The sequence below is a fragment of the Vulpes lagopus genome, chromosome 3 (genome assembly GCF_018345385.1).
Source record: "Vulpes lagopus strain Blue_001 chromosome 3, ASM1834538v1, whole genome shotgun sequence".
NCBI classification, from domain to species: Eukaryota; Metazoa; Chordata; class Mammalia; order Carnivora; family Canidae; genus Vulpes; species Vulpes lagopus.
In genome coordinates, this window is record NC_054826.1 from 18,406,308 (window position 1) to 18,433,783 (window position 27,476).

The 27,476-nt window shown below is 32.6% G+C and overlaps 1 protein-coding gene and 1 pseudogene across 6 annotated transcripts in view; one reads left to right on the forward strand and one right to left on the reverse strand.

Annotated features, from left to right (window-relative positions):
- The window catches only part of RICTOR (RPTOR independent companion of MTOR complex 2), a 113,527-nt gene that overhangs the window by 44,644 nt on the left and 41,407 nt on the right, over positions 1 to 27,476 (reverse strand). For all 6 annotated transcript variants that reach the window (XM_041747406.1, XM_041747407.1, XM_041747409.1 and 3 more), the window contains 6 exons: positions 22,672 to 22,736; positions 21,286 to 21,417; positions 13,941 to 14,004; positions 9,580 to 9,706; positions 6,500 to 6,669; positions 1,071 to 1,138 (listed from right to left, as the gene is read on the reverse strand). In XM_041747406.1, coding sequence (XP_041603340.1) covers positions 1,071 to 1,138; positions 6,500 to 6,669; positions 9,580 to 9,706; positions 13,941 to 14,004; positions 21,286 to 21,417; positions 22,672 to 22,736 — 626 coding nt within the window. The remainder of the gene's footprint in view (positions 1 to 1,070; positions 1,139 to 6,499; positions 6,670 to 9,579; positions 9,707 to 13,940; positions 14,005 to 21,285; positions 21,418 to 22,671; positions 22,737 to 27,476) is intronic.
- On the forward strand, positions 10,266 to 11,571 carry LOC121486325 (annotated as a pseudogene).

Here is a 27,476-nt window from a genome sequence, read left to right on the forward strand (position 1 = left end):
CCAGACTTCTGACCTACTGAACTGTGTGCTAATAAACTGATGTTATTTTAAGGTGCTACATTCATAGTAATTTTTCATGTAACAGCAGAAAGTGCATTTCTCCCATCAATAAGGAGAATGTTAAGTGTCATTAGGAAAAGCCAAGAAAGGGGCTTAAGAATCCTAATTCACAACTCAGCTGGAATAACGTTTGAGAAGTCTTAAACAGAGAACATCTATTTTGATATCTTAGCTCAGGTTATGAAATGTTAGGGTGTGATGAGTCCACAGTGACAGAAGTGATTAAAGATATAAAATCGCTATTTTTCATGAAAATGAGAAACAATGAAAAATGAAAAACAACAAAAATATCCCAATTTCACAACATTCTGAAAATAAGAATTTTAAATTCTGTATCGTCAAATAAGTGCTTATGTCTGCAGTCCAACAATCCTACTAGAAAAATGCTTCATAGCACATTTATTGTAATAGCACAATCCGTAAAATCTTCACAGATAACACATTAATACATTGATCCCTGAATCAATTTATAGTTATCCCAGAACACCTCATGAACAAGTATTTTCTCTCCAAAAAATGCTGCAAATTACCCTGCATCATTTCTAGGAAACAACCTTTACTCTATCTCCTTTTATTTCCCTACTAACCCTACTTCCAAAATTCTACAGAGTTTATCCTTCTGCTTACGTAGTTAAGGCAGCTCTTCATTCTATTCCTTGTTGTTATTTCATTCTTTTACTTTCTCAATGTAATTACGCTAAAAATACGTAATAGAAAAATAATTAAAGATCTTGTTTCTACTATAGCCTATCTTACATTAAAAAAGAGATCAATTTCTATCAATATCTTACATTAAAAAAGAGATCAATTTCAAGTCTTTAAACTCCTCATAATTTATTTTTAATTTTTTAAGCCACAGATAATTATGAGAAATACAACGTAACTCCATGAAATAGGAAATTTACTTAAACTCACATTGCTCTGGCTCTACATACAATCAGGTAAATATAAAAGCTTTAACAGCAACATAAATACTTCCTTATAAATTAGTAGGAACAAATGGTACTTACTTGAGTTGTCCTTCAGCTGTATCTGGACTATGTCTGTAGTGAAAATCAGTATAGGGTGCTAAAATTCGCTAATAAAAAAAAGGAGGAAAAGGAGGAGAAAAGAGTCCTTTTTATAAAATGCATTTTTCTTTAACAAGCTAAAATTAATATAATTTCTCTATATCTTTAATTGGGTATACTGTTTGAGAGACTTAGTTCTTCAAACTCATCATCAAGGAATACATTTGAGTGACTTTTTTTTTTTACACAATTTCTGAACTTTTAAATAGAAATATGACACATACATAATAAACAGTGCACAAACCATGAATGTCAAGTTTGCTGTATTTTCTTTAACTAAGTCCATTGCTGTAACTAGCACCAGATGAAGAAAACACTAGTATCCTTAAAGCCTTATTCCCTCTTTAGATTCAGTCACTACCTACTCCAAGATTATTATCCTAACTTTTAAAACTTATTTCTGAACATCATTAAAAGGTTTTATTTAATAAATTACACTCTCCTTTTGGTGCTAGTATGAAAAAAGTCCAAATTATTTTTGTGTATTGTCCTTGTTTTCAGCAATCTTGCTAAACTCACTCATTTTAAACTTTTAACAACTATATCTCATTTACCAACTCTCCTGCCATGCCTACTGCATTATGATCTAATTTTTAATATTAAATATAATTTAAAATACATAAGAAATTATTAAAATTGCTTTCCACAATCAGTATGCTTTTATATTTAGTCATCTATGTGCCTTTTCTGTTAATTTTCATTCCTTCCTACATTTCCTTGTCTTAGATCATTTTCCCTCTGAGGACTCCCTTTACTTTTTTATTCTTTATGTGTCTCATTTTTAAAACAATAGATATTTGTTTTATGGTTCCTGTGAGTCAGGAGTCTATGAAAGGCTTAGCAATGCAGTTGTGGTTTAGGGGCCCTCATAAACTTGCAGTGAAAATATTGGTTAAGGCTACAGTCACCTAAAGACTTGATTGGAGCTAGAGGACCTGTTTCAAGATGTTTCACTCACAATGTGCTAATTGTTGGCAACAGAGTTCAGTTCCTCCCCACAGGTACCTCCCCTTAGGATGCTTTAAGTGCCTTCCTAACATAAGGGCAAGTAATCCAAGAAAGAGCAGTGTTTCTTTACATTGTTTGGTCTTTTCTTTTTTTTGAGTCTCAAAAAAACCTTTATTTTATCTTTGTTTTTGAAAGACATTTTCTCTGGATTGCCTGCTTCTCCTTCTGCCTGTGTCTCTGGCATGCTCTCTCTCTGTCTCTCATGAATTAAAAAAAAAAAAAAAAATTTAAAAGATTTCTAAAAAAAAAAAAAAAAGAAAGAAAATAACGTGGTTTTTTTTTTTTCCCTCTAAAGCTGTTTTCAAGATTTTTATTTATTTATTTTTTTTTTTAAAGTTTTTTTTTTTTTTAATTTTTTATTTATTTATGATAGTCACACAGAGAGAGAGAGAGAGGCAGAGATACAGGCAGAGGGAGAAGCAGGCTCCATGCACCGGGAGCCTGACGTGGGATTCGATCCGGGGTCTCCAGGATCGCGCCCTGGGCCAAAGGCAGGCGCGAAACCGCTGCGCCACCCAGGGATCCCGATTTTTATTTATTTTTGTTTTCAACAATCTTATCATAATGTGCCTACATGTTATTTTCTTTGTATTATCTTATTTGGAGTTTTGTAAGGTTTGTGAGCATGAAGTTTCATCAGTTTTAGAAACAAAAGTTCTGGCCATCGTCTCTGGATATTTGCTTCTGTCTGTTTTCTCCTCCTTCTCCAAAGACAAAATTATATTTTATCACTTTTGTTATATTCTGTCCATTTCTTTCTTTTCCCTCTCTTTGCTTTACTCTGGATATTTTTTTTTTTTAATTTTATTTATTTATGATAGTCGTACAGAGAGAAAGAGAGAGGCAGAGACACAGGCAGAGGGAGAAGCAGGCTCCATGCGCCGGGAGCCTGACGTGGGATTCGATCCCGGGTCTCCAGGATCGCGCCCTGGGCCAAAGGCAGGCGCCAAACTGCTGCGCCACCCAGGGATCCCCTACTCTGGATATTTTTTATTGACTTTTCCTCTAGTTTATTAATAATGTCTACTTGCCCAAAATGAATTTTCACTGAGTTCAGAATTTCATATACTGTTTTCCAGTACAAGAACTTCCACTGAAATCATATGTATATTCCAATTATCTGGTGAAATTCTCCATTATTTCTCGTATTTTCTTCCCTTTTTTTCTTTATTTTCCTTTACAAATTATGCATGGTTTTGCATGGTTTTGTTTTTGTTTCTTAAGATTTACTTATTTATTTAGGAGAGAAAAAGAGTGCGAGAGTGAGCACGGGGTGGGAGGGGCAGAGGGGGAGGGGTGAGACAGTCTTTTTTTTTTTTTTTTGAGACAGTCTTTTTTTTAATATTTTATTTATTTATTCATGAGAGACACAGAGAAACAGAGAGAGAGAAAGAGGCAGAGACACAGGCAGAGGGAGAAGCAGGCTCCACGCAGGGAGCCCGACGTGGGACTCGATCCCGGGACTCCAAGATCACGCCCCAGGCTGTAGGCGGCACCAAACTGCTAAGCCACCCAGGCTGCCTGGTTTAAGACAGTCTTAAGCAGACTCCGTGCTGTAGAGCTCAATTCCACAACCCTGAGAGATCAGAACGTGAGCCAAAACCAGGAGTCAGACACTTAACCAACTGTGTCACCCAGGCACACTGCTTTGGTTGTTTTAAAGTCTTTTTCCCTCTAACTGCACTATCTGGATCATTTGTGGGCATGTTTCTATAGAATGGTTTTTTTTGGGGGGGGGGACTGGGGGTGTTTAATCAAATGGTCATATCTTTTTGCATGACATTCAACCAAATTAGTAAGTAAATGTAGGGTAACTCTTAAAGAATTTTCTTCCCCTCAAATTTCACTCTCTCTGGCCCTTATTGCTTTCACAGTTCTATACTTCTTTAATATGAGACTTTCATAATTATTCAGCTTTCCCAGTTTCCAAAGCAGATGCTTTAAGCTATCTTATTCTACCCGGAAATGTAAGTTTAAAAAATCTATTTTTTAAAATTCACTATAAAAAATTACAATTGATTTACAACCCTTACAGATGGTCTATTCAATTAAATCCACACATTTTTCTGTCTGAGGGCAAAATATGTTATAGATAGCGAAATAAAAGCCAGGGTAAATATAAAAAGGGATTTTTTTAAAATTTTTTTATTTATTTATGATAGTCACACACACAGAGAGAGAGAGGCAGAGACACAGGCAGAGGAAGAAGCAGGCTCCATGCACCAGAAGCCCAACGTGGGATTCGATCCCGGGTCTCCAGGATCGCGCCCTGAGCCAAAGGCAGGCGCCAAACCACTGCGCCACCAGGGATCCCTAAAAAGGGATTTTTAAGAGGAGGAAGATTTGGGCCTAACAACAGAAACAGGAACACTGAAAACAGTTCCTTTGTATGTAGAACGGAAATCAATGTATCAATTTAGAATCAAGTTTGTAAAATATAATTAATAAAAATGAGGACACTATTCTCTTAGCACACTATATAATGCAGATGATGATATTAAAGTAGATGATGATGAATAATATCAAAGGTAACCAGTATCTGTTGAATATTGACCATGTGGTAGGTACTGAAGTACCTAGATTAGAATTTTATGTAGATTAGAACTAATATGTGTAAAGTACCTGGCACCTACTCTAAATTAACTGGTTTGTAGGGACATGAGCACATGAAACAGTGAGACAACATGTGCCAGGCATTGCTTGTACTTGTTTCCAGAAGGCACATGTTTCCTGCACTCTTTAATAACTAAAGACAAGTTACAGGAAAACTTAGCATTTAGATTCTGCCCACTTTGAGGTATTAAATGCATAAGGAAAATATTAGTTATGTCCAAGTAGCATGCAATAGAAATATTTTTAAACCAACATGGTTAAGTGTTAAGATTTTAGAAATATAACTCATTATAAGCATTACATGAGTGTTAGGTGGTGCTTTTACTACTACTATTATAATATTTATTGTTCACAACAATTCTTTCTTTAAGGTGAAAACCATGACCTTCATTTTACCTAAGAAAAAATGGGTCCAAGAGAGGCTTATAACTTGTCCAAATCATAAAGCTAGTAGGTCATAGAGCAAAAAAATCAAAACCAATCTGTTTAGCCCAAAGTCTATGCTCTAAATCACTATGCTATTCTGGGGGAATCTTGCTAAAAGAGAAAAAAAACAAACATTTGTGGTTTTAGAGAAATAGATATAAGCAAAGACACTAGTGTAAATGTCTACCACATTCTTTTGAGGTGTTCTTACTTAATAAAGGCTTTGCTTATCTGCTTTATAATTACATTGGAATAAAAAACAAGCCTATAGATATTATCTTCCTTTATTGTAATCATCTCACCAATCCTAAAATTACAGTTCTACTTGATTAAAAAAAAATTAGGCCAAACATACTATAAAATATCAAAAATGCTAATTTATACCTAGTGGACTCACATGAATAATGAATGTACTTGAAATCACTTATTGAGTAAAATATTGTGCTTGAATTTATTTCTTAATGATAAAAGCTATCACTTTTATAATTTCAAAAACAGTAGTTCTATTGGCCCCAATAAAATCAGAACTATAAGATTTAAGACAAAGTTCATAAAATGATTTAGACAGACATGCTAGAAAATGAAACATCTTTTATACTTTGCATAATTTCATACCCAAATATAAACAAATCTTTGGTTTAATCTTACTCTGAACGGTATCTGCAATGGACAACAATATAGCACATTCATATAGATAAACTGTAAGATTAGTTTGTTCCAACCTCCACTACACATTTTATTAAAAAAAAAAATGAGTATAAGGCAGTCTTATTATTTTAGACTAACTGTAAAAAACACTGAATTAGTAAATAATAATAAATAATAAATAAATAAATAAATAAATTGTATTGTAAAAAGAAAGATTTGTATTCTATTTCTTTGAAGTATATATGGTTATTAGTTGCTAACAAGTGCTTCTAAATTCTGAGAATTTTAGCATGAGTTAATAAATAAATAATATATAATCAGCAGGAGCTATTCACACAATTAACATTCTGAAGTTCTTAAAAAGAAATGGTTCTCCTAAATAAATAAATGTATATGTAACCTTACTTGTGCTCTAATTGCCTTAATAAAGTTTTCACAGATAATAAAAAAAAAAACTTCACTTTACATGTTGATGAAATAAATATTCTTGAGAATAATATTTTCTATTCAGCCCAAAGTGAATGAGTTATAAAATACTGGGGGGATAAGCTAGTCTTAATTTATGTTTGATGATTAATGTTGTGCTGCATCTATTAACTTAAAAATTTCAAAATAAGCCTAGGTATGTATTTAAACTCATGTTGTAAAACTAGAAAAGATATTAAAGTTCCTACCTCTAATTCTACATCAGCTCGCACATATTGTCGGGTCTTCGGATGATTAAGGAGGTGCAAAATTGTAGTAATGAGGGCCTCATTTATTCGACTTAATTGGCAATCGATCACATTTTTCAAGATGGTGTTTAGTCCACCTCGAAGGGCCACCACCTCTGGATTCTGAAGTGCTAAAATAAAAAAAGGAAAAACTTAAGGGGTAAGTTATTACTTTTTAGTAATTAGAAACCTGGGATTTTATCCTGAAACTTAATTTCCTTTCTGACTTGAAAAACTTTCTAGCCAAAGAATTAAAATGTAGATAAAATATATCTAATAAGAGTCACTGAATATACTCTTTCCAAAACTCTGGTTTTTTTTTTAATGTCTCTGAATTGATTTTTTTATATCCTTTGTCTGTATTTTACGAGAATGGTTCTTCTTATCAATTGCAAGAAACTGTTCATTTAATAGGAATATGTTAGCTTTTCATCTATTTCAAATCTTTCATCTGCTTTAGATTTTAATTTCGCTTTAGATTTTAACTTTAGATTTTAATCTCAGATTTTAAACTCAGAAACTCCTCCCTCACTTCAAAGAGGCATTTTCTGATTATACTGGCACATACATATATGGGTTTTAAAGGAGTTCATGATTAACATTCCAGTTTTCGATCTGTTAGGAAACTGAGTTTTGCTGCATATTGATAAACTCATTTTTTCCCAAATGTTTAAGTTATCCCAGTATGCTTCCCAAACTGATTTTTATCCTTTTGATATACTAAATTTTTCTGTATACCAGAATCTGCAACTCAATCTTTTCACTTTTTCTCTTAATAACCTAGCTTAATAGTTTTTGTAAAAATCAACTTTTAAAAAAACTTTTCCCTTCTATTTTTGTTTCTCAAAAATGTTTTCATAATCGGATCTCTCTTGTTTATTCTAGCTTAATTTTAGAATTTTCTTTTATTTTTTTTTCTAAATTGAGTTATATATAACTACATACAGTAAAATTCACACAACTTAATGGCACAGTTCAAAAAATTTTGAACAAGTTTTATACTCTTGTAACTAATATCCAATCAACATACAGAAATTTCACCATCCTAGAAAGTTCCCTTACACCACTTTTCAATCAGTACCCCCCCTCCAGTATACAGACCACAATTTCTGTTATTAAGAATCAATTGGACAAATTCAAGTGTCAAAAATACCCTACCTCCAAAAAACACATACACAAGTCATACATATTTCTTAGTAAGTTTGTTATATATAGTTTTCTACTTTGGAAGTGGTAACTTTTTTCTCCAATAAATTTACTGATTTTATTGCTGAAACACAAAATAAGTTGATCAAATCTATATTTTCACATTTCTACTGTTTTTAATTACTTAAGTTCCATTTTTCCGTTGATAAGAGTTTACTAGATATATCTCACCCATAACATGTACACTTCACTTATTATTTTCATTTACTAACCTGGTTGAAAGTTTTTAGCAATACTAATTAGGAGTTAAAAGTTGGTAATATTTACAGAGATCCACCATTAAGAATAATACAGTGCTGATTTGAAATATTCTAGAATATTAACAAATGAGGTTTCTAATTATTTTATGTGTATAGGTATGTGTATATGTGTCATCCTATGTGTATATGCATATAAAATGATAGTTCCATTAAAAAATTGGTAGGTTTCCATATTTGAGTACTTTTAATTAGATTATAAGAACTGTTCTTGAAACAATATTTTTAAAACAAAACTACCTGAATGAGTCTTAGTTTTTGATCTATTGTATATTCTATTATTTTGAGTCAACTGGAAATAAAATTTTCTCTGAAAACCCATTCATTTTAATAAGATTTTCAAATATTTAAAAAATTATTTCATAATTTTAAAAACTTCTATTTTTTCTTCCTCATTTGTATATTACTCTTTTGTTTCTGACTTGTGTTTTTCAACCACTAGTGTATGTTTATATACCATTCATGTTTCTCTACAACTAACTCAGATTATTTCAAATAATCAATTTTGTTCTCTAATTAGATCCCTTCGTTTCATTGTTGCTTTCCTCCTGCTTACCTTAAAACTGATTTTCTTTCCTTCTTTTTCTATTTCTTGGGCTCACACACTTATTTTCATTGCTTTTTGCTTACTTATAAAAGCATTTTAAGATAAGAAGTTAACTCAGGGTATAGCTTTCCAAGCACCCCCTACACTGACTCGTCAAATATTTTTATTTTCGAAACATTTTTAATTAAATTTTTAAGTGTCTTTAAATTACTAGGTACTGAGAACAGTACACCTTTATATCTTCAATAATAGGGTTTGATACTCTTATATTTAGTTTACAATTTTGTTATTAATTTCTTTATTACATCAAGAGTCAAAAGGACCTATGCCACCTCTACCTTTGGTGGGAAAAAACTATCTTATCATTTAAAATTGTATTTTGGTTTTAAGTGCGGTTGAGCCTTTTAAATATTGATTAGCCATGTATTTCTTTGAGAATTATTTATTTTCCCTACTCATCTGTATATAAATGTTATTTCCCTAGCATGTTTGTAACATTTATTTTTTGTTCGTTGTACCACTGCATGTTTGTCTCTTTATATTAAAATCTGTTGCTGCTGGAATCTATTTCTTTTGTTAACTCAAGACTCCTTTTCCTTATAATGATCAGATACTCATCCATTTTTTTCCTGTTTTTTTCCCCATTTAACTCTTTAATCTTCTTGCATTTAAATTTTTTTAAATGTATGATTATTTTTTAATCCATATCAAGATATAGTATAGTTAATAATGTCTGAGAACCAGATTTTAAGTGATTTTATTCTAAACACTGGAATTTGGACAATTCTTATATTCCTATAAACTAATCTTTTCATATCTTTGTGCCAATAACTAAGAATTCATATGTGAAAGGCATTTAAAATGTCATATTTTTTCTAAAACATTATTACACTTTTATTACTTGGAGAAAATTCTGACCCAGTTCACCTTTAAAAAAATGTTACATTCATACACACACACACACACACACACACACACACACACACACTTTCTAAAATGCTTCATTTTTATTACTTGAAGAAAATTCTGACCTAGTTCACAGATAATGGCAATGCATGCTCGGACCATTCTGTCTCTTTCTTGAAGTCCATCATTTCCAACTGCTATTAAAGAGTTGGCTACAGAGCTAGGAAACAAGGAAGCATTCACAGTAATCATCTGTAACAGGGAAGAATCAGAAAAATAAGTTATTTACTTCAAAATACATGTTTAAAACCAATTTTGTTCTGATTGAGGTGTTAATAACCATTGAACATTTATAAGATCCAGGCATCAATTTTAATCCTCTTCCTATGAACATTGCAAAGGGTTACTACAACTAAAAATTGATCCAATAAATGTTAACAACCATTACTGTGGGAAAATGTTGGCTTTTTTTCCCCTAATAGTTCAGACTATAAGTCAATTAAATGACAAGATTCAATGTTTCTGAGATTCTAAGCTCCTCTCAAATAGGAACTATATTTTATACAACTTTTCAGTACCTAGACAAAGAAAATGAGTGGTAACAACAACTGTCAACATACTACTGTACTATTCCATTCCTGATTCTTCCCCATATATAATCACCACCAAACCCTGTCCTACCAATTTACTTCACTATCCATATTCTCTTTCCTATCTCTCCTATCAAACTCTGATTTGGGCCCTCATTCTTTCTCATTTTACTGCAACAGATTCCTGATAATCTCCCTATCTCTAACCCTTATTTGTTGCTATGGCAAAAAGCAAAGTTAGTAATCTGTAAGCTATTTCTAAGATTTCAAAAAGTATGATGCAAATAGTATGTTTTTGGTAACAAAACTTTCGATGAATTTTACTTTAAATGAAAAGTTTAAATGGCAATAATTGGAATACTGAAAACATAATATCTCTTCAGTTTGGAAATAATAAAGAAAACAAATTATGTAGCCAATGACTGTTTAATAAACAAAAACTGGTAGATGGAGTATTTCAAAATAACACATCTCTGGAGTAGGGATAATTAATCTTTACTGGGTATTACTAGATAGATAATCCTATAAATCAAGGGCAATGATTCCCTAAGTGAATCTCTTTCAAATGTAAAAAATCTGTAATACACTAATCTCTTATTACATGAACATAGAAATAATATATTAGGAAAATTGATGGCTTATATTAGGCAGTGAGTAGAATTTCAATTTTCAATTAACACTGAAAAGTGGGAAAATTATATAGAAAAAAAGAGAGACAAAAACCAAGAAGGATTCTCTGGATTGGAGAATGGGGGAAAATCAGAAGATACTCCAAGAAGGTTGGAATCGTGGGTAAATATGGGACCCGTTATGGGGCCTCCCTCAGGAAAATGGTGAAGAAGATTGAAATTAGTCAGTACGCCAAGGATGAAAAGGCAAGCTGTGGGCATCTGGCATTGTGGCTCCTGCAGGAGGACGGCAGCCGGTCGCGCCTGGACCTACAACATCACTTCTGCCATCATAGTAAAGTCTGCCATCAGAAGACTGAAGGAGTTGAAAGACCAGTAGAAGCTCCACCATTTGAAACATTGCTAGCCTATAATAGATGGGTTAATTTACGTAATAAAATTTAAACAAACGAATGGAAATAGAGGCCACTATGCATTCATTCAACAAGTATGCTTTCCTTTTAACTCTATCTGCTTTTAGCTAAAACAAGGAGGAACCCTTGCCACGTTCTTCTGAGTCTATATCCTACTGCCAGGTATAAGCAATTCTCTGCTCTTGGATTCATAAATGATATCTGCCTCAATTCACTCTGTATTTCAGAAAATAACAGAAGAAAATAGTTTTGTAATAGCATTATTAAATTGTTAAGGGCCTGTTCACTTTTACTAGGCTGTTTATAAACTAAATTATAACATATCAAAACATTTAATAAAACTGAAATGAAGTATTTACTGAATAATTCAAAGAAGCTGAATTTAATTGTTTGAATCTATCTGGCATTGTCTTTTCTTCTGAATGTAATTTTTAGGGAGCAATTCTCAAGTATGGTCCAGGAAACAGGGTCTCTAGGGTATTTTCAGAGATTCTGTGAAGTTAAAACTATTTTCATAACAATTCTAAGACATTATTTGTCTTTTTTACTCTCAACCTTTCACAAATATATACTGAAGTTTTCCAAAGGCTCCAATGAACATGAAATCACAACAGATTGAATGAAGAAACAAATATGACAATCCAGATACTCCTGTCCACCAAGACAAACACTAAAGACATTTGCAAAGATCTAAAATAATGCCATTCTGCTAAGTTTCCTTTTGGAAAATATATTTTTATAAAAATGTTTGTATGTGATGGATTTATTGTTAATTTTTAATATGTTAATATATAATTTAATTGCTCACTTATAATTCCTAGTAGGGTAAATATTGACACATATACCTCAAATAACCAAATAGTTATTCTAGGTTTTTCAGAAACAAATTTTATTTTCTTATCGTGATTCTCAAAATCATGGCAGTAGGAAAGGCTATGAGTAAAAACCATAAATGTAATTTTTAAATTTAAATTTGAAGAGCCAAATATCACAGTCCAAATGTAACAGTTTAGCTATAATAAAAATATCATAATCTATCTTCAATATTACTCTTACTAGAATTGCAAATTTCTTTTAAGACATTCATCTATCTATCTCTTCCTTACTTTGCTCACCTGTGGGTACTATTACTAACCACAAGTTGGACAATTGGAAGAAAAAAGGAAAAAGAGGAGATCTAGTTAATGTACAAATTTAACATTCTATCATTCTGAAGTATGAACTGAATTCAAAGATAGGTAAAAAGGAAAAGGGTTAAAATTTTTATTTTTTAAAGTAATTTAAATAATTTTAGATGTTTTTACATTAAAACAACTATATACTACATAAGTCTCATAAATGTTTAGGATTATACAGGATACTTAGGATGAAACAGGAAAAAATTCTTACATAACTATGTCTTAACCAAGTTAACTCTTAATTCACTGCTTTGTCATTAGGGTATCACATTAAGTAACAACAAAAAATGCCTTGAAAACCTCTCATTAGAAGCATTATGGATTATCCTTACTTAACACATTCTATTGCAGAATTTAGATTCTGATCTATCCTGTACAATGGTTTGAACTGCTTACTCAAACTGTCTATGGACTGTATCTAAATTTGTCTTCAAAACAACCAGGCTGTAACTATTTGTGACATCCATTTAACGGTATTAAGTCTAAATATACAAAAGTAGGGTAGGGAACAAGTAATCCTCTTTCTCCAATAATGTACCAAAAAAGCAGCAATTTCACTTTTACGTCTACTAAAGGAAGAAGTACAGTAGTTATTCCCCACTCCCTTAGCCAGGGGGGATATGTTCCAAGACCCCCAGTGGATACTGAAACCACAGACAATACTGAACTCGATATATAAACTTCACTGCTGATGGAAAGCCTCACCAATAACATCAACAACACATATTTTGTATTGTATACTATATTCTTATAATAAAGGAGGCTAAAGAAAATGTTAAGAAAATCATAAGAGATAATAAATTTACAGTTCTGTATTTATTGAAAAAATTTACATATATAAAGTAAACTTATAAAGCTCAAATCTGGGCAGCCCAGGTGGCTCAGCGGTTCAGCGCTGCCTTCAGCCCAGTGTGTGATCCTGGAGACCTGGGATTGAGTCCCATATCAGACTTCCTGCATGAAGCCTGCTTCTCCCTCTGCCTGTGCCTGTGTCTCTGCCTCTCTCTCTTCTGTGTCTCTCAATGAATAAAATCTTTTAAAAAAATAAAAATAAAGCTCAAATCTGTGTTGTTCAAGGGTCAAGTATACTATTTTTACTGTATATACATATCTACAATAAAATTTAACTTATAAATTAGGCACAGCAAGAGATTAACAACAATAAAATAGAACAATTATACTATAATAAAATTTATATGAATGGAGTCACTCAAAATAGCTATTAGTACTAGTCACCTTTCTTCTGGTGATGTGAGATGATAAAAATGCCTATGTGATGAGATGAGTGAAGTGATGATGTAGATACTGTGACATTAACATTAGGCTACTACAGACCTTCTGACCATATAGCAGAAGGAAAACCACAGTTGACCTCAGGTAACCAAAACTCGGATAAGGGTTGTGGTGGGGGGGAATACTGTATTCTTTAGAGTGAATATTTTATTAAAAAATATTGTCCTACCTGTACCCAATCACACAGAATAATTACACAAAACATTTATGCTTACCTCTAAGTTTAACAGACCTATTTATCTCATATAATTTTAACAAAAATGTTTAATGAGAATTTAACCTTTAAATTTTAATGAAGATTTCACAAAGTCTAAATCTAAAAATGTAAAATATTTGAAATAAAACCCCCAAATCCGTTTTTTACTCTCAGATATAGAACGCACCTTTCTGACTAATCGAAGTGCTTGTGTCCTCTCTACTTCATTGCTCTGCTGTATGTCGATGCACCTAATACACAAAATACGTAGTTATTGATAAACAATTTTTTGTGTAACACTAACAGATCAGACCCATCTTCAAAATGTTAATACAGTATTTTAAAATTTTAACATATGTGATTTTTCAATACCAGCAGATATTTATTTAGTTAACTTATATCTAGCTCTCTTATGATAAATATTTGCTATGATAAAGCATTTCAAAACTATTTAAAACTCCAGAAAAGAACACAGTAAATAATTTACAGAATTATACATATCAATAGAAAAGTAATATACATACAAAACAACGGTATCGGAAATATAGTGAAAAAAATTCACCTATCTTTGATAAAATTTGGAGTTTTATAAAAATTGTGGAGGAAAAACATTTCCAGCTCATGTTTTATTTAAATATGATTTTAGGGGCATCTGGGTGACTCAATTGGTTGAGCCACTGACTCTTGATCTCAGCTCAGGTCTTGATCTCAGGGTTGTGAGTTCAAGGCCTGTGTTGGCTCTACACTGGGCATGGAGCCTGCCTACTTTTAAAAAAATTAATCTTATTCAGGGCCTACATATTTTATTTATTATGACTATGTTAAAAGTCTTACATACTAGCCATAGTAACTCTATTTCACCAAATATAATTTAATATCTAAATACACTTCAAAGCTTAATGCTCAATCAGGTATCTCTTGACTGACATTTCTCTGTAAAATTTATTAGTCAATTTCTTAAGAGACTGGTTTATGTAGCAGAATAATTAATTTTTACTTAAAAGCATTTTTCCTATCTGAATACAATTAAATCTAAAACAATTTTATTAAGAAGTAAATATACACACAATTCAATTGGTGGCCACACTAAAGAGGCTTGATCAGACCATCTCCATAGCCAAAAACAACTGTAAAGGTTAAACAAAATACTTTTTTAAAACTATTAAAAGGGCAATGGATAATAATCCTTGGAAAAAGATGTACAAGTTCCACACCCAACCAGGCTTTATCCCTAAGGGCACCTGTCAATCCCCAGTTTTAGGGGAATGAAGTCCTAGCAGAAAGCAAAATTTTTGCTAGTCTGGAGAGACAGGTTGAACTTTAGTGCAGTCAAGGTGGCTGTGACTTGAGGGAAAAAAATCCCAGAGAAAAGAAAATATAGGAAAGTGAATGCAAATCTTCATGTAATCTCTTCTCCAAGGCACTTGCCAATCTCTGTGTTGTGCAAATGCAGGGTAAAAATCCAAAAAAAACAAATAAAAAGCTTTACTGTCAAGAAGCTAAAGAAGTAGGCAGAAATTTCAGTAGGTATATAACACCCTAAGATAGACATTACAGCTCAAGGTTGCTCAAGGTGAAGAGGTTCTGCTAAACATCTACAACAGCCATTTGAGATCCCAACAGCCACTCCATAGATCAAAGGGAAAGCTAAAAACTAAACTTCAACTAAATCAGTGTGATATGTCAACATTCCGGAATAAAGCTTAACAATCTTAAAAGGAAAACTGTATGAACCCGGAGCTAAATATTTTGAATATGCAATGTTCACATCCAATCATGTAATAATATGAAGTGTGCTTTAAAATAAACAAAGGGCCAAGTAACTAAAAACCAAGAAAAGAAAATAACAATAGAAACAGAACACAGGTGATTCACATATTGGTGTCGGCATAAGAAGGCTAAAATTCACTATGGTAAATACGCTCAGTAAATAGAAAGAAAGATGGAGAAATAATGCAGTGACCTAAAATCTTTAAATAAGAGTAAAACAAATCACAGAAATATATAACTGAAAGTAAAAATTGAAGAGACTGGTTTACTAGCAAGATGGAGGGGAAAAAACAGTACAAAGTAAACACACTGAAGCACAAAGATTAACAACAAAAACTGAAAATATAGTAAGGATATCAGAGACATGTGGGAACTGAACAGATCCAACACTACACAGCTGGAGAACGAGAGGATATAGGAGAATAAAGGATAGAACAGAAGAAAACCTTAAAGTAGAGAAAAAAATACATCACTTCAAATAAGCAACAAGAGACAACTTAACCAGTCACCAGATTAAAAAGAAAAATCCAGAAGACAAAAACTTACTTAAAGCACTAAAAAATAGGAACTAGCCATAAAATAGCTTTCAAGCTTTTGCACAGCAAAGGAAACAAGTCAACAAAATCAAAAGACAACTGACAGAACATGAGAAGATATTTGCAAATAACGTATCAGATAAAGGACTAGTATCCAAAATCTATAAAGAACCTATAAAACTCAACACCCAAAGAACAAATAATCCAATCAAGAAATGGGCAGAAGACATGAACAGACATTTCTCCAATGAAGACATACAAATGGCCAACAGACACATGAAAAAATGATTGACATTACTTAGCCAGCAGGGAAATAGAAATCAAAACCACAATGAGATAGATACCACTTCATAACAGTGAGAACGGCTAAAATTAACAAGTCAAGAAATGACAGATGTTGGCGAGGATGCAGAGAAAAAGGAACCCCTGTACAATGTTGGTAGGAATGCAAGTTGGTGCAGCCACTCTGGAAAACAGTATGGAGGTTCCTCAAAAAGTTGAAAATAGAGCTTCCCTATGACCCAGTAACTGCACTAGTGAGTATTTACCCCAAAGACACAAATGTAATCTGAAGGGGCACCTGTACCCCAATGTTTATAGCAGCAGCGTCCACAATAGCCAAACTACAGAAAGAGTCCAGATGTCCATCCACAGTTGAACAGATAAAGATGTGGTATATATATATATATACACAATGGAATACTACTCAGCCATCAAAAAAATCTTGCCATTTGCAAAGACATGGATAGAACTAGAGGATATTATGCTAAACAAAGTAAGTAAATCAGAGAAAGACAATTATCATATGATCTCACTTATATGTGAAATTTAAGAAACAAAACAGGACCATAGGCAAAGAGAGGAAAAAAAATAAGACAAAATCAGGGAGACAAAGCATAAGAGATTCTTAGTCATAGGAAACAAAATGAAGGTTGCTAGAAGTCAAGGGGGTAGGAGGATGGGGTAACTGGGTGATGGACAATAAGGAAGTTACATGAGGAAATGAGCACTGGGTATTATAGAAGACTGATGAATCACTGACCTCTACCTCTGAAACCAATAATATATTATATGTTAATTAACTGAACTTAAATACAAAAAGAAAAACAAAAAATTAAAATTTAAAAAAATTTCTTAAAATAGAAAAGGAAGGGATCCCTGGGTGGCGCAGCGGTTTGGCGCCTGCCTTTGGCCCAGGGCGCGATCCTGGAGACCCGGGATCGAATCCCACATCAGGCTCCTGGTGCATGGAGCCTGCTTCTCCCTCTGCCTGTGTCTCTGCCTCTCTCTCTCTCTCTCTGTATGACTATCATAAATAAAAAAAAAAAAAATTAAAATAGAAAAGGAAGCCCCTTCATATATGAAGACTATAAAATAGAGGCATTTACAGACAAAAAAAAAAAAAGATGAAATAATCTTGAGTAGACAGACTAGCATTATAAAAAAAAAACAGTAAAGGAAATTCATCAAACAAAGTGATACAAGATAAATGAATATGTACAAATGCAAGGAAAGAAGGATAATGCAATGGGTAAGTAACATAGGTAAACATCCGTAGTTCCAGTTAAGGGGCACTTGGGTGGCTCAGTAAGTTAAGCAACCTACTCTTGGTTTCAGCTTAGGTCATGAGCTCCTGGGTGGTGAGATGAACACCTGCCTTGGTTTCTGCACTCAGCAGGGAGCCTACTTAAGATTCTCTCCCTCTGCTCCTCCCCCCACGTTCTCACTCCATCTCACTTTCGTTTTCTCTCTCAAATAAAGAAATCTTTTAAAAAATATATCAATAGTTCTAGTTTAAAACAAAGCAGAACTAACCTGTAGGGTTAGAAATGCATGTAGGAAAAATAAACTACAGCAATAATACAAAAAGCAGAAGGGAGATGATATAAACTATAAAAGGTTTCCTACATTGTTCTGGCTGTAATAAAATGCTAAACCTAATATCAAGGATATGAGTTATAATCTCTAGGGCAACTGCTCAAAGACGAAAATACTTTATAACCCAGATATTAATAGAAGAGGAAAAGAAATTCTTCATTATTCCAAAAGAAAAAGAGAAACATAAGAACAAAGAACAGATGTGATAAATCTCAAGATAGCAAACAAATTCAAGTATATGAGAAAATTAAGAGCAAGATGAACAAATTCATAAACATATATATAATTACACTGCATAAAGCCCACAGAGCATGCATATAAAAATTCACCAGACACAGTCTAAATGTTCCAATTAGAAAACAAAATGGTCAAAGTCAAACTAGATTTAAAAACAAAAAATCTGTATGATATTTACACACCAGAAACTTAAATATAAGGACAAAACAACAGAAAGTAAAAGGATGGAAAGAGATGTATCCTGCAAGCCCTAAATCAAAGTGAGTATAGCCATATTAATTAAAATTATACTATATATCATATTAATATATGATAACATCATAAAAGTAGTATTACTAGGTATAAAAAGAGAGATTTCACAACTATAAAAATATTAGGCCAATGTGAAGGTTTAACAATTCTCAATATGAATGTAGTAACAAAGCTTCAAAATATATAAAGTAATGACTAACAAAAGAGGGATATCTGACTAGTATTATGTCTGCTAAGGAAATGGAATCCATAATCTTAAACTTCCTAAAAAAGAAAACCCTATTGCCCAGACAGATTCACTGGTGAATTCTATGAATCATATAGGGGGAAAAAAATGAAAACTCATCTTACATAAATTATTACATAAAAACAGGACATTTCCCTAGTTGTTTCACCAAGCAAAAAAACTCCTGATACCACAGCTAAACAAGGACAGAAGAATGGAAAAATATAGGCCAATACCTCTCATGAACTTAACTACAAAATTATCCCACAAAATATTAGCAAAACAAATTCAGTTAATACTTAAAAAGGACAAAACATACAGTGAATATGCGTTTACTTCAGAAATGCAAACAAGTAACATAAAGAAATCCACAAAAAGCCTACAGCAAGTATCATAAATTATAGCAAAATACAGAATACTTTCAACCCAAGTTCAGGAGCAAAACCAAATTGTCCACTATCACTATTTCTAGTCAATCCAATATTCTAACCAATGTGATAAGGCAAGAAAAAGAAAGATACAAGGACTGGAAAGGGAGAAATAAAACATTCATCATTTGCAATTAATGCTATGTATATAGAAACTCTAAAAGAATTTTTAAAACAATTAGATTTGAAAAGTGATTCTAGCAAGATCACTAGATAAGAGTTCAGTATCCAAACCAAAAACCAAAACCCAAAATCTACAATTATTTTTCTATATATTAAAAGCAAAAAATGAAAAAGAAGAAATTAAACTTACATTAATACTCTCATAAAAAAAACATTGTAGAATAAACATAGCAACAAGTATGTGCAAGACCTCTGCACAGAAAACTACAAAATACTGGAGAGAAATTAAGGCTCCAAATCAATAAAGGTTTAGAATATTCAATGTTCTTAAGATATCAATTACCCCAAATTAATCTAGAACTTCAATGCAATTACTACTAAAATCGCAGAATGTTTTAAGGACATGAACAAGTTGATTCTAAAATTCATATGAAAATGAAGAACACTAGGCAGCCTGGGTGGCTCAGTGGTTTAGCGTCACCTTCAGTCCAGGGCATGATCCTGGAGAGCCAGGATCAAGTCCCATGTCGGGCTCCCTGCATGGAGCCTGCTTCTTCCTTTGCCTGTGTCTCTGCCTCTCATGTGTCTCTCATGAATAAATAAAATCTTTAAAAAAAAAAAAAAAAGGAAGATAAAAAAAAAAAAGAAAATGAAGAACATAAAATAGCTTCTTAAGGAAGAAAAAGTGGAAGACTTACACCAACAGATATTAACACTTACTATCCAGCTACAGTCATTAAAACAGTGAGAAACAGGGGCAAGAATAGACAAATAGACTAAAAAGAACAGGGAACACAAAAATGGACCCAGATATATGAGTTATCTGGTTTACCACAGAAGGGCCATTAGTCTAGACATGAGAGAAAAATCTTTTCAATAAATCTTGCTAAAATGTACTGCATATCCATAAAAATAAAAATGAATCATGACCTGACATCGAATTAAACATAAGGAATAAAATCTTTTGGAGGAAAGCAGAGTAATATCTTCCAAAGAGTCCACGGGCACTAACTATAAAATTGGATTAATTGGGAAGAGAGAAAGGCAAAACAGACAGACTTGAAGAAGATATTGTCAATACATATACCTGAAAGGAATCATATCCAGAAGAACATCAAGAACTCCTATATAATGAGATAGACAGATAATCCAATTTACAAATGAGCAAAAGGACAAGGAGGATATTCAAATAGCCAACAAACAAATGAAAGGTGCTTAACATCACTACTCATTAGGGAAATGTAAATTATAAACACAATGAAAGTCATAATGAACACTACAGCAGAAAGTCTACAATTAAAAACTGAAAGCAAGTGCTGATGAGAATGTGGAGAGACTGGAATCTCGAACATTGTTGGTAGGAGTATAAATCGGTACAATCGGGCAGCTCCGGTGGCCCAGCGGTTTAGCAACGCCTTCGGCCCAGGGTGTGATCCTGGAGACCTGGGATCGAGTCCCACGTCAGGCTCCCTGCAAAAGCCTGCCTCTGTCTCTCTCTGTCTCTCTGTCTTTTGTGATTAAATAAAATCTTTTAAAAATAAATAAATAAGTAAATCAGTACCATCACTATGGAAAACTGGCAGTATGTAGTAAAGCTAAATAGACATAAACGTATGACCCAGCAGTTCCACTCCTACATGTACACCTAAGAAAAAGAGTGCTATGTCCACTTACAAGAATGTTCAAGGGAGCTTTATCCAAGATAGCCAAAAACTCAACCCAGAAAATCACCAACAGAATGGAAAAAAATTATAGTCTACTCATAACACAAAATATTACACATCCTTAAGAAAAAAACAACATGGATAATCTCACAAATAAAATACAGGAAAGAATAGCTATGTATTTTTCCATTATATGATGGAGAAACTGGCGTACATATGAGAAAAGGTAGAATAATTGGTTGGAAAGAAGGGAACTTGACTGGGATACTGAAAATATCTATTCAGGATAATAGGGTAGTTAGTCGTATATATCTGTAAAAGTCATCAGGCTTTACACTAAAAATTTGTAAACTTCACGATAGGTATGTTAAAACTTAATACATAATTTTAAAAACACAGACGATTCTAGGACAATTACCTCGCTATTAAATAGTCCACTTTCAATTTTAGCACCTTCTGCAGAATACTGGAGTCTTGGATGAGATATCGAAGAGCTCTCAGCCCTGCTGCCCGCACTTCTTTTGCTTCATTCAATAAAGCTAACCGCAAACTGCATAAGAACAAAAAAAGTTTTGCTGCATGAGTTTCAAATATACATAAAATTATGGTACCAAATTCTTCCCCAGTTGAAAGAGGCAAAACTACTATTTTATAAATATATAAAAATTATTCACTACAAGCCATAGAATTTCAATAATACTTAGTTCTTAATCTGTGCTGCCTTAGCAGATTCTTAGTAATCAAGAAAATATTATTTTGTTACTGCCTTCTGAATTTTATTATGTAATGGGAAATTAAATTTCAAGGTGTACCTATGCCTCTACAACCCATTCCCCTCTGTCTACCTGCTTACACTCTTCTCAAAGAATCACTGATTTAAACTAATATTTTATGACCACAGGCACAGACTATACAAATTTTAATTCCTAAGCACACCAAAAAGATGGCTATGAAATCATAACATTGTATCTCTTTTGATGGACTTGAGAAAATCAAGTTTGCCATAATCACTTCTTTTTTTTTTTTTTTAAAGATTGTATTTATTTATTCATGAGAGATACACACCAAGAGAGAGAGAGGCAGAGACACAGGCAGAGGGAGAAGCAGGCTCCATGCAGGGAGCCTGATGTGGGACTCAATCCCAGGTCTCCAGGATCACACCCTGGGCCGAAGGCAGGCGCTAAACCGCTGAGACACCCAGGGATCCTCTAAACACACTTCTTAAGGGAGGTCTAGAGATAACTGTACGGGTTCTTACTCGTGTTCTTAAGCACACTTAAGAGCTTTTGTTCTATGAATTTCATATTTAATTTAGAAATTTAAGTATTTCCCATCATTAGCTTTGATTCTTTTTTTTAAATATTTTATTTATTTATTCTTGAGAAACACACACACACACACACACACACACACAGAGGCAGAGACACAGGCAGAGGGAGAAGCAGGCTCCCTGCAGGGAGCCTGATGTGGGACTTGATCCTGGGTCTCCAGGATCAGGCTCTGGACTGAAGGTGGTGCTAAACCACTGAGCCACCCGGGCTGCCCCAGCTTTGATTCTTTAAAGAATAATATATATAATATTAATAATATCATATGTATAATAAAATAAAGACTATTTGATAATTACAAAGCATCAGTAAGAACAACAGGATAACCAAAAATGCTGGAGATGCTGAATTTTTCTAATGTTCAAACAACTGTTTCTACAAAATCAAATATAAGGTGGATTAAGATGCTATACTATCCTTTTAGTTAAAAATTACTAAAATCCAGAGGGTGACAGAGGGAACTTAACTATACTTACCAAATTATGATATCCTCATAGTTAAAACCCAATTTTTCTTCACTATGGCCAATATCACAAAGAAGCTGTCAGAAAAACAAAAGTATGCAAAAATGTTATATATTTTTGTCTATTTATACTACTTTTTTAGACTGAAAAATAAGGTATTTTTCTTTAACAAAATTCCAGAAACTATACCTTTTGTTCAAATATGCATATTTATTTTTATCGCCTTGTTTTATTGACCTGCCAGTTTTAGATTTCTTTAACCCTCCTCTTTACTTTGATTTTTTTTAAAGATTTTATTTATTTATTCATGAGAAATAGAGAGAGAGAGAGAGAGGCAGAGACACAGGCAGAGGGAGAAACAGACTCCATGCAGAAAGCCCGATGTGGGACTTGATCCCGGAACTCCAGGATCATGCCCTGGGCCAAAAGCAGGCGCTAAACAGCTGAGCCACCCAGCGATTGCCCCTTTACTTTGATTTGAATCAACCAATTACTTTTTATTATTCCACCTTTCCCTCTCAATAAATTTACTATTATTTTTTAATGGTTACCCACTGAGATTATAGCATGCATTGTTAATTAGTTTAAACAGAAACTATTTATTTTACCATATCCTCAACAATGCTAGACTCTTGACACTTGCACTTCATTTGCTTGCCTTACCTTTCCCTTTACTGATGTTTTTTTCTATCTCTCAAGTCCTGTAACACATTACTGTTATTTTTACTCTATCAATTTGTATTTACCTACAAATTCACATTTTCCATTATTCTTCATGTCAGTGGTATCGTAATGGGATACTCTCTCTTCCTTCTAAGGAATTCTCAGTTTGTTGTTGGTTTTAATGTTTTTATTAATTTAATTTTTAGTCACAAGGTTGCTTGTAACAGATTCTTTTGACTTTTCTTTGCCTAGAAATTCTTTTTTCACTTCTATTTTTGAAGAATATCTTGCTGGATTTACAAATTTTTACATTAGCTGATATTTTCCTAAAATCTTTAAGATGGTGTCCATTATCTCTACTGAAATGTCTGATTATCAGTCTCACTATTGGCTCCTCTGAAGGTCAGATCCTTTTTCTCAGACTCCTTTAAAGATTTTGTTATCTATCTTTGGTTTTCAGCAATCTTACTATTCAGGTGTGGCTTTCTTTGTATCTATCCTGCTTAGGAAAAATAGAAATTCCCAATTCTCTGGGTTGACATATTTTATTAGTTTTAGAAAATTCTATACATTAGCTCTTCAAAATTACTTCTGCCCAATTTCTTCTCTTACTTTTTCTGTTAATTCAAATATCAGATCCTTTTGTGTATACTGCAAATTTCTAAAACCTCTTTTCTATTTCCTCCATTCTTTTATCTCTGTGCTTTGGCTGAATATTTTCTAGTTATCTGTCTTTCTGTTTATCTGGCTAATTTTCTATCTAGTGAGTTTTTCACTTTAGACACCGTTTTCCCCTTCAGAGTAGCTCTCAGATACTGCAATATTTTCATAGCAGAAAAGACTATATAAATAATATGTATGGTAAGAAAACACTGCGTAAATAACCAAATAGGCAAGACAATCTAAAAAGCTTTTGTTCACCGATCTTCATCCAAAATGGTTATACTGGTATTCCTATAAAATCCTCAAAATTCTGAAACATGATAAACAAGCTTTAGACTAAACTTTCAAACAGTATGAAATTTTTTTATTATTTCTATTGCATTTTGTTGTACAATATTGTAAGTACTTAAAAATGGATGAGGATTTGTTAAACAGATTTTAAATTAAATTGTAAGATTTCCTAAGCTTTGAGACAAAAGTTTATATATCTCTAAAGAAACTAAAAATTAAAAGTTAAATAACATATTAGTCAAAAATATTTGCAAAAATATGATAAGCAAAAGGTTACAGCCTTATATTAGTTTGCTGGGGCTGCTGTAACAAATACCACAGACCAGGTGGCTCAAACACTGAAATTTATTTTCTCATGATTCTGGAAGCTAAAGATCAATGTATCTTGAGAGAAGTTGTTCTGAGGTACTCTTGGTTCTCTCAGTCTTTATACGGTTGCTCATCTATGTATATTTGTGTATATTTGTGTACTAATCTCCTTTTCTTACCAGGACACCAGTCACATTGGATTAGGGATCACCCAAATGACCTAATTTTACCTAATTGCCTCTTTAAGGGAGTATCTCTAAATACATACACATTCTGAGGTACTGGGGGTGAGGGCTCAATAAATGAATTGGGGGTCACAATTCAGCTCTTAACATTACACTTGCCCATAGCAAAGTAGGGCCTACAACAACAAATAGAACCTCATAAGTGAAAGGCCTAAACAAACTGGGGAAAAACTACTAAAAAAAGGCCAAGAAAATGTACAAAAAATTTAATGAAGAAGCAAAATTGATAGACATGATTTATTTCCTGTTTCTTAAAATCTGAACCAAATACGCTGAAAAAAAATGTTATCTGAAAGAAAGCTTACCAAACTGGAAAGAAATTGCTTTTTAACACATTTATACCAAATAAGACAATACATTGTCAGTGGAATCATAAACTGAAAACAGTTTGTAAAATAAACTGGAAAAATGTGCTAGGGGCAGGATCTACTTTTGGTGATTTATATTAACAAAATAACCTAAACTGTAAAATGGGCCATACATTATTTATAATGGTAAGGAACTGGAAACAAAATGTTCATAAAGGAGCAAATTTGTGTAGCCATCAAGATTATAATATTTAAACACAAGGAAAGACATGCATAATGTACTAGTAAGACAAGGTAGAAATCCTAAAAAAATATATATATATATTTAAAGATACATTTTTTAAAAGCCTAAATACATTTAAAAAAATATATCTTTAAAAAGCCTATACATCAAAATTTTAACACCAATAATGAAAGTGCAATCACAGGTGATTTATTTCCCTCTCTGTGCTTTTCTGTATTTTGGAAATGTTTACAATGAATATGCATTATATAACTTCAGGATGGCTATCTATATATAGAATTCATGAATAGGAACAAAAGTTTATTGACTATTAATCCTGTTAATTCTAGAAAATAGTATTTTTGTAAATTAAGACAAATGAGTCTTAGAGATAGTAGATAATATGACTTCCCAATACCAAAAATTAGTAAGTGGTAAAGCCAGAAGTCAAACCAAACCAGTCTGAGTCCAGAGTCCACTGTGAAAAATGTTACTACAATTCTGCATTAAAATTATTTATACAAGGAAAAAAAAAATAAAATAAAATAAAATTATTTATACAGAGGCAAAGGAAAAGGGGAGATTGGATACAAAAAATAAAAGAATAACTAAGCATTACTATCTTTATTTTATTTCTCTAGCCTCAAAAATGGTATGAATCAAAAGTGTGGAGAATTGCATTCTGGTTATTTCAACATAAAATGAGTACGTGAAATTATTATTTTTTCCAAAACAGTTCATTAGAAACACACATATCAAAAACCATCTATTTCAAAGGATCCAAAGATATATAAAAATTTTTAACTACTGACACTATTAAACATAATTTAGTATTTACTAAAGATTTACTAAGATTTCCAGGTATTTAAGATTACTAGCATTGCCATTGTATGGTATATTATTTTTAAACAGAAGAATTGCTCATGTATTATGATCATTTAGACCCTGGACACATTCCAACTCAAACTTTTTTTTTTTGTAAAGGATTTTATTTATTTATTCATGAGAGACACGCAGAGAGAGGCAGATACATAGGCAGGGGGAGAGGCAGGCTCCCCATGGGCAGCCTGAGTGGAACTCAATCCCAGGACTCCAAGGTCATGACCTGAGCCAAAGGCAGATGTTCAACCACTGAGCCACCCAGGAACCCCTCCAACTCAAACTTACTTTAAAAAATTAATTTTTAAAAAATATAATGATCAATTAAAACAGGGAAATTTTATATAATTCCCATTTTACTCATATTGCTCTGAAGGTTAAATGAATACTTCTCCCCAGTAAGCAATAGACAGAATTAACCCAAACTTTAAAAAAACAAAAACATAACAATTTCACAACATGGTCTTTTCAGAGCACATTTTAGAAACAGGTTTTAAAATAAAAAGTACAAGTGCTCTTGGCTAAGGAATCACACTTCTAAAATTCTATTTTGCACAAAAAGTACACAAGACTGTTACTATACATTACTTAAAATAGCAAAAAGAAGTGGGAAACATTTTTTAATGGTGGAATGACTAAATTACATTATGTTTGTATGCATATGTACAACTATGTATATATTGTATACATTCACATTTATGTGTGGATACATCTACACATATGTATGTATCCACACACATACATGACAGCTACAAAAAAGTAGTAAGTCCATATTTCTACAAAAAGAAAGGATTCTGATACATTGGAAAGTGGAATAGTGCAAACTCTAAGTCAATATATGTCATGATCTCATTAAAAAAACCTTTGCACATATGTAATAAATGGTAAATAAACTGAGTACTATATTAAACACATTTTTTCATTTAGCTCATTTAATTCTCACAACTCCATGAAATACACACACACACACACACACACACACACACACACACACACAATCATACCAGAGAGGGCAAAATACTTTCTAGTAATTACCTCTAGAGGGTATTTTCATCACAGTGGGGAGGATGGGAAGGTTATGTGAGAGAGGACTTTCACATTTTACCATATATTGTTCAATGCCATTTTAATTTTTTATATTTAGCTTATGCTATTTTTGAAGTTTTTAAAAACCAGAATAAAATCAAGATTCCTTTGGCGCTTTCAATATGAATACAGGAGATTAAATATAGAAAA